This window comes from Onychostoma macrolepis, chromosome 10 (genome assembly GCF_012432095.1).
Source record: "Onychostoma macrolepis isolate SWU-2019 chromosome 10, ASM1243209v1, whole genome shotgun sequence".
Taxonomy (NCBI): domain Eukaryota; kingdom Metazoa; phylum Chordata; class Actinopteri; order Cypriniformes; family Cyprinidae; genus Onychostoma; species Onychostoma macrolepis.
Genome location: NC_081164.1, coordinates 17,081,763 through 17,098,000, shown reverse-complemented (window position 1 = coordinate 17,098,000; position 16,238 = coordinate 17,081,763). Strand labels below are relative to the sequence as shown.

At 36.7% G+C, this 16,238-nt stretch overlaps 2 protein-coding genes across 4 annotated transcripts in view; both read right to left on the bottom strand.

Annotated features, from left to right (window-relative positions):
* Positions 1-12,218, bottom strand: part of LOC131547772 (sodium/glucose cotransporter 1-like) — a 34,513-nt gene extending 22,295 nt beyond the window's left edge. Inside the window, exons 1-2 of one of the 3 annotated variants that reach the window (XM_058788411.1) lie at positions 8,369-12,218; positions 441-545 (exon numbers count right to left, since the gene is read on the bottom strand). Coding sequence is in view for 1 of the 3 variants with exons in the window: in XM_058788410.1 (XP_058644393.1) it covers positions 441-545; positions 3,592-3,660 (174 nt within the window). In the remaining 2 variants the exon portion in view is untranslated. Of the gene's footprint in view, positions 1-440; positions 546-3,591; positions 3,688-8,368 lie in introns of those variants that run through there. The other 2 variants (XM_058788412.1, XM_058788410.1) reach the window with 2 other exon arrangements.
* A 141-nt stretch (positions 12,219-12,359) lies between these two features.
* Positions 12,360-15,998, bottom strand: ywhah (tyrosine 3-monooxygenase/tryptophan 5-monooxygenase activation protein, eta polypeptide). The gene is made up of 2 exons (XM_058788413.1): positions 15,600-15,998; positions 12,360-13,572 (listed from the first exon to the last, which is right to left on the bottom strand). The coding sequence occupies exons 1-2, from the start codon at positions 15,684-15,686 to the stop codon at positions 12,919-12,921; spliced, it is 741 nt and encodes a 246-aa protein (XP_058644396.1). The 5' UTR covers positions 15,687-15,998; the 3' UTR covers positions 12,360-12,918.
* Between the last annotated feature and the right edge of the window lie 240 nt (positions 15,999-16,238).

Sequence of the window (16,238 nt, the reverse complement as noted above, 5' to 3'; positions counted from 1 at the left end):
ATTTGAAGCTACTTAAAAATTTTTTTTTTACTTGAAACTGGAATAAAATACAATTTAAGATGACTAATGTAAACTTAAGAAACAGAAATGTACTGATATAAAATACAGTAAGCTGTTGACATGCTTAATGACTAAAATTAAAACTCAAAAATATAATAAATAAATAAAGCTAAACAGAAATATATTTAAAAAATAAGTATGACTAAATACAAAATATTAATAATTATTATAATAGTATTTGAATAATAATAAAACAACACTGATAACACTGATTAATTGTCTGTAATAATACTTACAATGATTTAAAACCAAAATACTTACAGAATATTATTTTTCGTTTTTAATGATCTAGTCAAAATAGGCTAAAACATGAAATGTTGTCACATACCAAAATGATTAAATATCTTAAATGTATTTTTTAAATACTTTTTTAAACATACATTCCACTCAAATCCTCCAATAGCAATACCAGCAGCTGCTCCAGTTCCTGCTATCCCCACAAAATGCACACTTCCAATGTTACTTGCAAAGAGAGAGGCTCCAACCTGGGGGGTGGGGTGGAATCACATTAACATATTTAGTTGTGTTAAAATTCAACCACTTTAGTGTAATTTTATTGTACTTCTTTACAATTTATTAAAATACAATTTTATACTTCTTGAATTACAGTTAGAATATATTTTAAGCTTCACATTAATGTTCTTCAAGAACATTTTAAATAGCACATCAGTTCATAAGAAATGCATAACCAGTACACTACAAGAGCCACTGTTAGTTTTTCAGCATTCAAAATGGTATGTTAAGTGCAAAAACCATCCAATAAAAATGACACACACTTTCACATCTACAAAATGTTTAATGTACCTTGTTGTGTACATTACAACAAATTCCTTGAGTACATTTAAAAAGTACAGCAGCATATATAAACTCTTGACCAAAATAATTATAATAAATTAAAATAAAGATTAGTGAAATTATTTGACAGAACTACTTGTAGAATTTGTAGAATATTCTAGTTATACCCGTATTACGGGAAAGTACATTATGAATATTCCATCAGTGAATAAAAATGCATCACAATGCACATTTTTGAACAACAACAAAAACAACTGAAGTTACTGAACAAAATAAATAAATAAAGCACAGAAGTGCACAAAGTGCAAGTTTTTATTTTATTTTTAAATCCACTGTGCTATTTGAAAACTTCTTCATCGCAGGGTCTGTGAAAGGAAAAATAATTAGTCAGTGTTTTTGAGCTTAAATGTGCATTGAATTTATCTGACTTTCTGTTTGTTTACATTTCAAAGCTTTGACTACATCCTCATCAACTTGACACAAGTGTCCATTTTTATCCTCTTGTCTGTCAGCACTATACAGCACTCTGTTACACTGAACAAAAGGTTCAAAAGGTCTTAATAAATCCCTTTTTACAGTTTAATCTTTGTACCTATAATTAGAAATTTATATTAGAAAACCAATTTTTTTGAATACTCTATTTAAAGCTGCAGTCTGTAAGTTTTGCCTCTTTGTTTTCAAATCTCTGTTTGAAAACCTGCAATTGCAGTCATGTGCACAATTATCTTTATTATGTGGGTTGTGCACTGGCATGGCTCCAGCGTGGATGAATCTAATGTTTGATGTGTATGTGTGGCTGTCAGTCGCTTTTAAGCGTCTGCAAAATGGCTAAACGCAAATGTCAGTCACTGCACGGGTGTGGATACTGTACTTAGGAATCACAGATTCTAGCCTATGTCTAGGAATATATGACCCAAATAAGAATTTTCACTAGATATTGTCATCTCTGTTACAAGTAAGTAACAAGTCTGCCACGTATGTTCTGACCAATTGAGGAAAAAAGAATTACAATAAATCGTGCTACCAAAGGTGATCAAATCTAACAATCGGTTAGCTCATAATATCACATCAAACTGTGCAAATTATTGTTATTGTTATACTTTGTTCTCAAATTGTTAATGCTAACAACATCAGCATTGCATGACTATATAGTGTATATGAGCATGTAGATTTCAATTTCTGTACAGTCTAATCTCTAATTGTCATACTTTTCGAATTTCATATAAATTCTTTGACCCAAAAAGAAAATTATTCTTCCTTTGAACTGGTTCTCTTTAAAATGCAAATTTTATGTAATCCCAGCTATCTGTAATCAGATGCACATTTAAAACTGGAATATAATTTAATTGAAGTCACGTGTTTCATAAACACATAATTCTTTCTGGATTACAATCCGCCATCAAAATGATACATTTAATTACTCCAGTAAGGCGATAGTTTTGAACACTGGCTGGTTATGTACTTGCTCAAATTTTGATTTCGAAAAAACGAGACACAATTGCTCTATAGAACCTAACAGATTTAGACTTTTATTCACATCAATTAACACACATACACACATTCAGAACTGGTAAACGGAAGCTCGGACGTGCTTGTTTGATGTGTGCAAGATTTGGTAACACGTGTTGCAAGCACGCCTGAGTTCCCACAAAGCCAGTGAGGTTAGTTTGCGTGCATTGTGCGGTAGGTTGAGCTTGTTTAAATAGGTAAATAAATAGTGTTCAGATCATCTTTTATCCTGACAAAATCAATATAATGCAGTATTTCTATCTGCTGAATGTAAGCTTTTCCATATTCCAAGCTTGCCTGCTGCACTGGGGATATCACATGCATGTGCGAGCTGTGAAAACTATGAAAATAAATCTAGAATGTTACAAATAACATATTTCTGCCTCATCATATCAAATATTTCCTAAGCTCCTTTCACATTGCACGTTGGTCCCGGAATCAGTCCCGGGATGTGTTTGCGTTCACACAGAAGGCACACCGGCAATTTTCCGGGATCAACGTGCAGTGTGAAAGGGGCTTAGGAAATATTTGATATGATAAGGCAGGAATATGTTATTAGTAACATTCTAGAAGAATTTTGTGGAAGATACACAGTTACAACTTCTGTGGGGCATGAAGAAAAAGTAATGTAACTAGTAGTGTAACTAATTACTGTTGCCAGAAAGTAATAACTAAAGTAACAATATTACTTTTGAAAGGAGTAACTAATGAGAAATATATTACATTTTTGAGTAACTAGCCCAACACTGTCTGGCAATCGCCATAATGATAAGCTATAAAAAAACACTGCTTCTATACACACTCTAAGGTGTAACTCAAACAATAATGACTGGAACAATAAACTTCATAATAACAAATGAAAACCTTCAAAATTTGATATACGGTGATAACTTTAGCATGGATCAAAGCTTGACAGCTCCATAAAACTTGAATCAGCAAACCACATCATTACTTTCAGCTGTAATGTATTGTGGGTCGCATCTGGCATCAGTGCATTATGGCCCCATAAAAGACTTCATTCACGGTATCATGATATCAAGGTTCTGAATTGGAGGGGCAGTTAGGGAGTTATTATCATGCCATATCTGTGATAATGTGAAGTCACTCGTCATGTTATTGACAGATACATAATCAGCACAGATACAAATGTGTAGTTTTGTCGATGTCCATCATATTCTCAGTATGAAACAAAATGTTTTTAAGGTTTAAAGCAACCCGTTTACTTACCGGCCACCACACCATACTTCTGCCAGCCAAGAAAAAGCCTCCTACTGTGGCTCGATTGGTCCGTACCATTGCCTTTGGGCAGAAACAGCCATTAAATTCAGCCTATGTACAGTTCTAGATACATTAAATATTAGACAAAATTGTGTCTAACTTTATGTATGACATCATAGCTGCAGGATCAAACACATTTCATATAAACACATCACATTTGCTTGATGGATTGGTGTACAATGGCTTTGTTTGTTGTTAGATTAAATATGTTTGAATTTTCTTGAGAGGTTTTAAAATTATATGGATTTCAGATGGACAAATACATGTAGAAAAAGTCAATACACTTAAGACTAATTTGTAAATATTTTAGTAAAATAATTACTAAAAATTTGTAAATAATTATTTTTAGTTTCAAACAGATTGAAGTATCATTAATAGTTAATTACATATGAAGAAATATAAAAAACATGATTGGAACAGTTCATTAAAAAAATATGCATTATATTATGTTTTATTATATCTGAAAAATCTGTTTTTCTAAAGGAATGTAGCTTTTTAATTTTTTTTTGCAAAACAACTTGCAAAAATGCATTATTATATTATTATTATTATATTACAGTATATATTAACTTTCTGCATTAATCTTATACAGCCATTTATATGTACGTTACATTTATATGTTGATGCAAGGTTAACAATTCACAAGTCTGTCAATGGTAGAAAAATCTTTTATAGGTAGATAGAAGTTACTGACCACTTACCCATATTCCTACAGCCAGAACCAGCAGAAAATATATAACAATCACTGAGATGTCCGCTGGATTGTTAATATGTATGGTGACATTTTTCTGTTCTCATTGCGAGTCCAAGAGAATCCAAAATATTCTTCACCCATTTTGCTGATGTTTAAAGGGCCAGTGGAACAGCACACTGCATCCCTCTCTGACACAACGGTAAAGACAACTGGATGAGATACTCACCTGCAGGTATGTGTTTGTGCGTGTGTATGCATTCAATTATATATGTGCGTCTAGAGATGGGTGTGACCTTCTCAGAGTTAATTATGAAAGTGTGATTGTGAGTTGTCAAAAACCTGAGATTGAGAATCATTAATGATTAACTCGTATAGCAGGTGTATAGCAAGTGTGAGACTGGGTTCAAGTAAGAGGACATTTCAGCAGCCACATCATTTGTGTCTTAATTATTGTTTTTAGTCAACTAAAGGGATAGTTCACCCAAAAATGAAAATTACCCCATGATTTACTCATCCTCAAGCCATCCTAGGTGTATATGATTTTATATGACTTTCAGACGAATATAATTGGAGTTATATATAGCCTATATTAAAAAAATGTTCTGGCTCTTCCAAGCTTTATAATGGCAATGAATAGTGGTTAAGATTTTGAAACAAAATAAAGTGCATCCATCCATCATAAAATGTGCTCCACATGGCTCTGGGGCAGAGGTCAGGAACCTATGGTTTGCAAGCCACACATGGCTCCTTGACAAAAATCATGTTGCTCGCCAGATCTCTCACCCTTTACCAACAAATGATCTATTACAAAAATCAGACATCACTAGAGATCAGCAATTCCTTTGTTGTAGAGAATACATAAGCTCTACATATACATATAAAATAATAATACATTTTCTGTACCGGCTAAAGTGCGTGTTCAGTGCGCGTTCAGAGCTGTTCGCGAGAGTCAAGAGCAAACCATCGAGGTTTCTATGGTAATGTACAGCTCCTGAGCTCAGATTCGTAGCTTTGTGGTAATAGTGAAAAGAAAGATTTTTTGAACAGCAGAAAAATTGTAAAAGTATGTAAAAAAAAAAAAAAAAGTGACAGGACTGAAAAATACTTTGTTTATTTTATACTTTGAAACATTTCGCCGGTTACTTTCGCTTTTTCAGATTTCAGCGGGTGGGACTGTTAGCGTTATTAATAAAGGAACATGAATTAATGAGACAGTAAAGAGTGGGACATTCTTGATATTAAAAAGACAGACAGTATTAAAAACTCAAAGCCACGAAACAGAACTCAATCCACTTCTGATTGGATGTTTTCTGTGATATATATATATATATATATATAGTCATTATTATTATTACTTTGGCTCTTTTGGAAAAATGCATTAACCAAAAAAAAAAAAAATGGCTCTTTGTTCGAAAAAGTTTCCTGACCCCTGCTCTGGGGGGTTAATAAAGGCCTTCTGAATCGATGTGTTTGAGTAAGAAAAATATCCATATTTAAAACTTTATAAAGCTTAAAAACGTTATATCTCTAGTTTAACGCTAACTGTTGTACACATGTTACAGCGGATGACGTAGGACGTAGGCAAACACAGTGATGAATGCAGAAGTGACAATCGCAGAAGCGCAGAGAAGAGAGCAAAACAAAGCAAAACCGAACTTTGTTAATAAAACATCATTTAGCGGAAGATAGAGATTATGGTTTATAAAGTTTTAAATATGGATATTTTTCTAACAAAAATGCATTGATTCGCTTCAGAAAGCCATTAATAACCTCTAAGCTGCATGGAACACTTCTTATGATGGATGGATGCACTTTATTGCACTCCCATTATAAAGCTTTGAAGAGCCAGGACATTTTTTTTTTTTAATATAACTCCAATTGTATTCCTCTGAAAGAAGAAAGTCATGTACACCTGATGGCTTGAGTGTCAATAAATCATGGGCAAATTTTCATTTTTGGCATTTTGACATTTCATTTTTTCAATTATTAATTTTATCACCAAAGATCCGAAAAATACGAAACCATATATTATTTGTGGATTTCAGTTCAGCTTTTAATATGATTAAAGCCCCACATTTTAATTCATAAATTAAAAACATGTGAATGTGAATCCCTTTTTAATCAAGTTACATTTATCATTCTTAACTAATCGGACTCAACAGGTTAAAGTCAACCACACTTTATATCAAAAGTATCACCACAGGTGTTCAACAGGGATGTGTCAGTTCTCTTGTACTTTTCACATTGCATACTACTGAGTGTTTGAGTTGTAATAAAAATAATTTCATTGCGAAATTTTCAGATGATAAAGTACTTTGTATGAGAATTCTGATCCGTCAATATTAAAGCGTTAAAGGTTTGTAGAGTGGTATGATTTAAATAATCTTATTTTAAATACAAAGAAGACAGAAGAGATGATTTCCGAAAAAACTCAACTCTTGGGGAGTTGGAAAATGAGCCTATTTTCAAAAAAAGTGGAGTGTTCCTTTAAGGGAAGTTTGTGCACAGAAGACAGGAGCACAGAAGATTCCATCAGCCACTGTGGCCACATCAGGTCAGCCAAGTAACTCGGGGATGACTTCTTTGGTCACAGACAGACAGACAGACAGACAGACAGACAGAAAGAAGACCTCCATGATCGTATCTTGACAGAAAGAAAATGTGGGCGTGAACACCTCTACTTCGCTGAGAGTGGGAGAGCAGTGTGCAGCCCAAAAACACATTATGGCTTAAGCTGTAAGAGGGATAAATGAACACTCAGAATTTGAAGGAATCTGAAGGAATTCAGAATCCTCCAAGCTGGGAACAATCGGCTAGGCATTGGCATGATGGCTATGACATCAGGAGACTAAGGAATAACACTCATGATAGCCGGAGATTCTGGTTTGGTTGCCCTGTGAGTTGAGGATTCTGGAGGTAGAGCGGGTACTAGGCTGAACTCAGGGCCGTAAGCGGGCACTAGGCTGAGCTCGGGGACGAGAGCGGGCACAGAGCTAAAGGGGTCATTAGATGCAAAATTCACTTTACAAGTTGTTTGAACATAAATGTGTGTTGGAAGTGTATGTACACATCCATCCTATAATGATAAAAATCCACCCAGTGGTTTTTTTAAAATCCCTATTTTACAATCCCCTTTCTCAAATCAGGCTGTTCTGAAATTCCTGTCAGAACGGCGTAGTTCTGTACAGGCCGCTCCAACGATAGATTGACAAGACCGGCTTACTTTAGACCCGCCCTGAGTGAGCTGAGAGCTGTCCACCATTGTGTCGACTCCAGTGCAGGGGAAGACAAGCGATTGGATTAACCGATTAAGCGATTGAAGTGTTTTGTTGTTGGGTGTAATAATGAATATAGCAGTCGTCATTTACTCCTGACATCTGAGCCGCTGAAGACGCAGAGGATTAACGTTTTAAGGGAATGCGCAGATCCCGATCTGCCTAAATCCATCTATGTTCGCGTGAATCATTCGTGATCCAGCTTCATCTACAGAAGAAGTGAGTATAAGAGTTTTTATGAATCTTTGCAAATCACCTTTCCTAATTTGTGCTTGTTAGCCAGTTTTGCGGCTGAAGTTTGCAGTCTGCTCATCACCCCATGGAAGAGAGGGGCGGGGTCAGCAGAGCTCATTAGCATTTAAAGCGACATGGACTAAAAACAGCTTGTGGAAAATGGGCATCTGATGTCCCCTTGTCTTAGTATGATTTCTGTTTTCAAAACTGATGTGAGACAATTGTGGTGCTAATCAGCAAAAGAAGGTGCCAATAAAAGGTCCGTACACCATACTAATCAAGCAATACAACTGTTTATTGTTGTTACACAGCTGATATCAATAATACTGATAATGATCATAGGTAAATGCATAAACGAATAATGATAATCAAATATAAACACATCAAAGAAGAATAATCATAAACCAGTGCATAATAAGAATGATCATGAGTAAATGGATAAAAGATAATAATCGTAAATGAATAATACACAAATTCGAGCATACACTAAAACTAAAGCAAAGTATTATAACCAATATACAACCTCAGAGCCGTGCCATCATCTTCACTTTCAAAAGACTGGGGAGCCAGTGTCAGTCACAGTAGAAGACCAACACTTGTCCGAGAATGCTGGGCGACGTGCACTTATCCCACGGCTGAGCTTCCACTGTTTCTGAAAGAAACCCCCTTTTTTATACTTAAAAATTAGGTGCGGTTTAAGAACAACCCTCCAAGTGAGAGAGAAAGCAAACTGGCCAGGCTCGCTCCCCCTCCCAATTGGGTGCACTTCGTTTTAATTACAGAAAAAGATGAGTTATTGTTTAACAATATCTCAGAGGTTTCACAATCAATGTGGCGTCAGAATTCTGCACCTTAAGAATGGTTACATCAAAATAGTTACATCAAATCTGCTACATTAATTAGTTTACACTCCAATGGAAAAACACCAGTATTCAAAAGTAAATGAATAGACTCTCTGTATTTTCCCAAGAGACAGTGGTGTTATTTTGTACCACTTTCAACCTTGAAAGTCTTCCCCTTAAATTCTGTTCCCACACTGTTCATCCGTTGAGCGCACAAAACAACCCATCTTTTACACCCCTTTAAGGGCTCTGGTATGGATTTATGGTCTTGGGGGCATTCTCTTACGGACTCGAGGACTAGAATTAAATTTAGGGTTATTTCAAAGGTGTGTGGCCTCCCATGCCAATTTAGAGGTTAGAGTGGGCTCCCATATACATTTAGAAATCGTGACAACCTTAATACTGATCTCTGGGGCTGGAGTGGACTCGTTACTGAGAGGTAGTACTGGAGCGGACTCATTATTGAATTCTAGGACTGGAGTGGACTCAGGGACTGGAGCTGACACTAGAATGGACTCAGGGGCTAGGACCAACACTGGACCAGACTCAGGAGCTGGAGCCAACACTAGAATGGACTCAGGGGCTGTAACCAACACTGGCATGGACTCAGGGGCTGGAGTGGAGTCCTGGGCAGACTCATGGATCTGAACAAACTCTGGAGTTGATTCTGAATTATTTGGACGTTAGTGGACTCTTGGAATAAAGTGGATTCTGGTTAAGACTCTTAACCCTTGGGCGTCAATTAAAAAAAGTTGCACATAGGTTCATAGAGGACAAAAATGTCCATGTCCAAAAATTGTCATAAAAGTTTGAAGCTTGGGAGTACTGACTTAAGTTTGGTCTCATTTTAAAGAAGACCCTTGGCAGATTATTACTGAAGTTAAAAAGTTAAAGTTTTAAAAAGTTTTAAAAGTTAAAAAGGTTTAAGTTTATGAAAATGATTTATGAGCAATTTTTTATATAAAATATATATTTTGTAAAACATGTTGAACACAAAAAAATTTCTAGAAAGTCAAAGCCATAAATCTAAACAAGCGGTGTTCCAAATTTGAGGATGATATCTCAAAAAATTTGCTTTTAGTAAGATGTTGTTTGGGTGCAGTACCAAACTTTTCCCATTAGATTTCAGCAAAGCTCTGCTGGCATACACAGCGGTGGGATTTGTGATTTGCAGTACAGTATAATTTCTCTCTCTCAAACATTACAGGTGCACACACACAAACACATACATTTTTTTAGGACACACATACAAATCACACTCTGACATCCATACCAACACACCCACACAATTATAGCTGCATAATTTATCCAATTGGCTCTATAATACAGCAAAAGCAGAAAACATTATTGATTACATCACCTGCCTGGATTTTTGCCATCATCTTTTAGTTTAGGTGATAAATGCGTACTTCTTTAGAGACCTGCTACAACACAGGTGGCTGAAGGATCAATCATTAACCAATCATGACTTAATAGATGCATGCATGTCTTGTTGGTTATATCGTGATACCTCTTGTTTAGCAGCCAAACCTCAATGTCTATGAAATCTAACTAGGAAATTGCCCTATTTTCATAGTCTACTCTCTTTTAGTCCAGACATATTTTTAAAGGTGCACAGATTTAAGTTAAAAAACAGAACATAGAGTACAAGGTCTGGTTTACAGCTTTGGCTTTATCACCTCCTCAACAATCCCTTTGAAATGACCCTAAAGTCATATCTCAAGTCATATCTCATCACGGCCATGAACGTTTATCTTTAAGATGTAAGGTCTTATAGTCATAAACACTTGACCTTCTGCACGAACTTCATTTTATTCACTTAACTATACTATTATAAATCGATCATACAATGTAACTCCTGCATATCACTATGGTTAAAGGCATCTGTGCCAGAACATTTACATAATCAAAAAGAGCAAGATTATGCTGACCAAAGAGCTGGTGACTATGGGTTTTCAGAAATTGAGCCAAGATATTATTAATCAGAAGTGACTTTTGTGTTCTTAATGCACATCTTGGTCTTATTGTGCACGATTTATCAGTGCACAACATTGAGAAAAAAGATTAACAGTAATCTTCCATCAACAAGCTGTGTCCTGAAACAACTTTTCTACGCAGATGATGTCACCTAGGCCACACAAGCTAATGAATAATGAATGTGTTGGTTTCATGTAGTTCTGAAAAACTTTTATACAGTTTTATGTCATGTGGTGTAACCGTCAAGTAAAGTACCAATCTTTCGTTACATCTCGAATACATGTGAGTGGACACATCTTAATCATTTTTATTTTAATTAAATGTATTTTTCAATATAAAATATAATGAATTATTAATTCATTACATTTTGAGGAGGCACACCACATGACATTTTACACCCTAAACTAACCTTGCAAGGTCCACTTATCTATTTTAATAAAATTAAAATAGACTTGACACGCATGAGGGTCTATAGGGGTCTATGATGTAATTTACTGTTTTGTTTTTTAATGCTTGTTGGTCGGACCACATGACAAAACTTTTTCAAACCAGTAAGAAGATTTGTTAAAATATAATTTCTAGTCCAAGAAACAGTAATAAAAAATGTCAAACTACATATGGGCTTTCTCATCAATTTTTCTTTTTCTTTTTTTTAAATTTATTTATTATATCAGGACAGTTGTACCACCCTGACATCTTTTAGTTTATGTAAGTTCATACAAATTTGCCACCACTTTGCCAAAAGTAAACAAAATGGCTACAAACTGTGCATGTGTTTGTGTTGTGAAGACAGATTCATGTCGACTACAAGCAAGAAAACCATTATTTATAATCCGTGTGTGAAATTGTATAAAATAGTGTAAAGTATAATTTAATAATAAATTTGTGAGACCACAATAAAGTGCCAGAAATAGACTGCATTTTGAGAGTTCCCATGGTAAGCAATGTCTTTAATGTCATTCTTACATAACCTTGCATATGTAATCCTAATCAAAAGACTTTTGATCACTGCGTCTCATAACAGAGTGCCGCCCACATTTTTGATGACAGCATACTGTTATGAGATCAGCAGATATACACAATTCACAGGGCTAGCAAGGTGTACAAGGTGAGCTTGGGGGAACGACAGACAAACACATCTAAGCAGTGATGGAGGTACAGATCAAAGACAAGTGAAGAAGAACAACGTAATAAGGTGTAACATTAGCACTATACTGTGCCATGTACTCAAGATCTCATCCTGTAATAAGTGTTACAGAGTTTCTACGAAGATCGAGTCCTTACAAGTACACACTAAATAAATGTCACGTGGAGACCAGCAGGCTATCAGCGAATCGTTGCGGGGAAAAAGGAGAGAATCGTATACAGAAAAAGAGGCCAAGGACAGGAAGAGAGGAAGAGGTTGGAAAACAGAGAAAACAAGTGGATAAATACCCTCTTTTTCACCAAAATGGTGTCAGAACTGGCTTAAAGGTGAACAATGATGTAACTTGTTTACTATTATATTATGACAAATTTTGAGAACATAAATTAGCATTCAAAATCATCTGAATCAGTGCCATCAAGAGAAATATTACAAAAATGATATTGTATATGCTTTGAATGTTGAGAATACATTTAAAAATCCAAATTAATGTCAGTTAGTGTCTTCATATCACAAATAATACATAACTATTTCTGAATGTTTCAAAATCATTTCCTTTTTTTTTTTTTTTTTTTTTTTAAGTGTACACTTAAACATCCAAAGTATGATAGCAGTCAATTTGCATATATGATATTCGGAAATAATCACATTTTTATTAGTTTATTTTTACTCATGAATTTTTTGAATTGCAATGCATTTTAACATCCAAAGTACATCACAGGTGATGTATAAGGAATAAAATGACAACATGCATCAACTGAATGCTTTATAAAGGGGCGTTGTTTGGTTTTACATTCACATTAGTAGAGGCCAACAGCACTTTTCGATCCCAGAACCGCCTTTTCTGTAGTGGAACGGTTCCAGTTTGGGTACCGGCATCCTGTTGGTGGAAAAGGGGTAAAAAGAGGTGAGAGAGTAATCAAGGATCTGAAGTGCTGCCCTGAGGAACCAAAGAAGAGCATTGAGGTGTCACAAAGAGACAGGAAAGATGGAATGGAGAAGAGAGAGGGAGAAAGGAAGGAGCAGACAGAGAGAAATAAGATGCAGGTTCAAAGAAGACAGTGTAGAAGGGACAGATGGGTGCTACTACAGCTAGAAGTGGCTGATCTCTCAGTTATTGGCATCTCCTCCTTCACTGTCCTGCTGGTCGCTGGTCCACAGGGTGAGGTTGTCCCGCAGGAGCTGCATGATGAGCGTGGAGTCCTTATAGGAGTCCTCGTTCAGATTGTCCAGGTGGCCGATGGCGTCATCGAAGGCTTCCTTGGCAAGCTGGCAGGCCTGCTCAGGCGCGTTTTGGATCTCGTAGTAGAAGACGGAAAAGTTGAGCGCCAAGCCCAGGCGGATGGGATGGGTGGCCGGCATGCCCTTGCTAATATCAAAAGCCTCTTTGTAGGCGCCTTCGGACGATTCGACGGCAGAGGCCCTCTTTTCACCAGTGGCCACCTCGGCCAGATATCGGTAGTAGTCGCCCTTCATCTTCAGGTAGAAGACCTTGCTCTCCACCTGGGTTTCGTCACAGTTCTTGATGAGGTACTGGTCCAGCAGGGTGAGAACGTCTTGGCACACTGACTCCAGCTCCTTCTCAATGGTCTCTCGGTAGACACGCACCAGTTCCAGCTTCTTCTCGTTGCCATCTGCTGCCGTCTTCTGCTCTATGCTAGAAACGACACGCCAAGATGACCGCCGGGCCCCAACAACGTTCTTATAAGCCACTGAGAGCAGGTTGCGGTCTTCGTTGGACAATGGTTCGTTCAGCTCTGTGACCTGATGGTGCAGAAGTCCAGATGTTGGGTCAGTAAATGCAATTACAATGCTTTAAGTTCGCAATTATTTGTTTGAAATTCGAACATTATAGTGCTGTACAATGGTGTACAGCAAAATCTATCAAGATTCTTGGTTGAAGAATAATGCACAAATTCTGTTTTCAAATATTTAGTAAATATTGCGTAAAAAGTTTGATTTTAGAGCACAGCTCATATAACTTAATTTAATTGGAATAGCCTATCCACCTTTTTCTTGCCGTAAAAATGGGCGTGACCGTTTGTAAATTCTATGGGTCTAGCTTCCGGTCTCATCCGCGTCCAGCTATTTTTAGCTGTACAAAACAGTTCGTGACTTGTGTGTCTTACGATATTATTTTAATGTATTATCTTAATTATGAACACATTGGTTTGTAGTGCAAACAGTTTTACCAGTCACTGCACGTTGTTATTCTTCTCGTTATTCATCTATAACGACTAATGAACTGGAAGTCTCACCCATAGGTTTACTTCCGCGTTGAAGAAAAAGGTGGGTTAGAACTGTTTCCAACATGGAATATAAAATGTTTGTTTGAACTGTAAAATCCCTGATGTTATTTGCAACCAAAATAGGTAGTTTTAGACTGATAAATGAAAAAAGGTTAATAATCTTTATTACATATATAACCACTGATATATTGTGCATTTCTAATGCAATGTCAATATATCAAATCACTGTCATTTATGATTAGTGTGATTGTCACAAATAATTGTGAAGGGTTTGACTCTCAAACTGCAATATTTAGTCAATTAAATATTTTTTTTTATGCCATGACTACCATGGCATTTGAGACTTCATTGACTTTTCCAGATCTGAAAGCCACCATTTTAAAATTCCTTGATATTTCCAGGTTTTCCATTATGGTAGGAACCCTTCACTGAAAATATCAATGTCAAACAGTCAACGTGGCACAGTAATGACAATATCTAATCAAATCAAACTAATGTGATTAGGGTGATGTTGCTTAAATTAATTAAAAAAAGGATAAAAAAAAGATAAATACTGTAGAAATCTGCTGTGTCCTATTTGACCCACGCTGACTGACAGACTGACTGACTTTCATCCTTTGTGCTCGGATGTCAAACCAGACAGCTGATGCTGCACTGCTGGGTCACATATTGCGCTTTATTTCAAATGATTACAATTAAACTCGAGCTGATGAGAAATGTCAAGATTTATTTGATTATATAACAGCGTTCATAATTTAAAACGCAGCTCTATTGTTGTTTTTTAATCTATTTTCTTAAAGACACGGATGCACAATGGATGTGGATGAGGGTGTCATAGCGCCGCCCATGTTCATCCACTGTAACGATTGATATGTACGATACCGAACCGAAACCTACAATTTATTAGATTTTTGTTTCGACATCCGTCCTGTTTTGCCCGTTGATTACCTATTATAATATATCCTAATGTTAAATGCATATTTATTGTTTTCCAACGTTTAAAGGAAATATTTATTGAAAAATGTAAAACATTTCATTATTTCCCTAACCCTCATGTCATTTTACAACCGCATGACTTGTTTTCTTTGCAGAAAACAAAACGAAAGGTTGGGCAAAATATTAGTGACTGACAGCATCCATTCACTTTCACTGCATCTGTTTTCCATACAATGAAAGTGAATGGAGACTGAGCCTGTCATTCTGCTTAACATCTCCCTTTGTGTTTCAGGGAAGAAAGTGCCTAATCTTTACTGGTTTGCAGCGACATGAAGGTGAATAATTATAATAGAATTCCCATTTTAGGTGGACTGTCCCTTTGACTGCATATTATATATATAACAATGAGGTCCTGCTCGTGACAAAGGCGAAGGCTTCTTCAATTGCATACACTAGAAATGCACCTTCATTTGAACATTACATACATAATTAATCCAACAGGAAAAAAATAAAATAAAAAACATAAATGCATCTGTCTTACATCGCAATCGTCTCATTAAAGACTAATTGTGCATGAATGCATGTATATTAATAATAATGACCCACCAGCTTCATCGCGGAGGCCATATCATCGTAGCGCTCCGCCTGCTCCGCCAGACGGGCTCTTTGGATCAGTTGTTCCCTATCAGCCATCCTTTCTGGTCAAAGGCTGTCGGTTCTCACCGGGTTCGGTCGTTTCTCAGCAGAACACACTCGTTTGTGTGAGAGAGCGCGCGCTCCGGACGGCACACAGTGCGCGAGCAGAATCTGGAGCAGCCGCGCACGTGAGGGTGGAACGGCGAGCCAAAAGTTGAAGGTGCAGGTTTGTATTTTTGTGTATGTCTATATATTTTTGTAACGCTTTCTTTCCCCTCCCAGCCCTCTATATCCTCTAAGTTTCGCCCGATTCTTTTTTTTTTTCGTTGGTCTTTCAGGGTGCTGCTGCTGCAAGCGTCCTGTCAATCCCAGCGAACAGGGTGGAGGGGGAGATGGAGGGGGGTGCGCGCACTCGCTCTATTTCACGATGACGTCATTTTCTAAAAATAGCCGCATGCCCTGCAGCCGCGCACCTGCGCAGTGAGGTTTGCTGCATTGTTCAATGCAGCGGTACAGCGCGCGTGCGCGCAATAAGCAACTCTTCCGCATTCAAATGAAGCGATGCTTCTGTCTGTCCAAAGACTTAAGGGTAATGGGATGCATGAACAT

What these genes read in the sequence shown, in the direction of transcription:
- ywhah (XM_058788413.1), bottom strand. Translation starts at nt 15,686, where the DNA reads ATGGCTGATAGGGAACAACTGATCCAAAGAGCCCGTCTGGCGGAGCAG. An exon ending in TGGCCTCCGCGATGAAGCTG is followed by an intron (nt 13,573 to 15,599) that starts GTGGGTCATTAT and finishes CTGCACCATCAG; the next exon opens with GTCACAGAGCTGAACGAACC.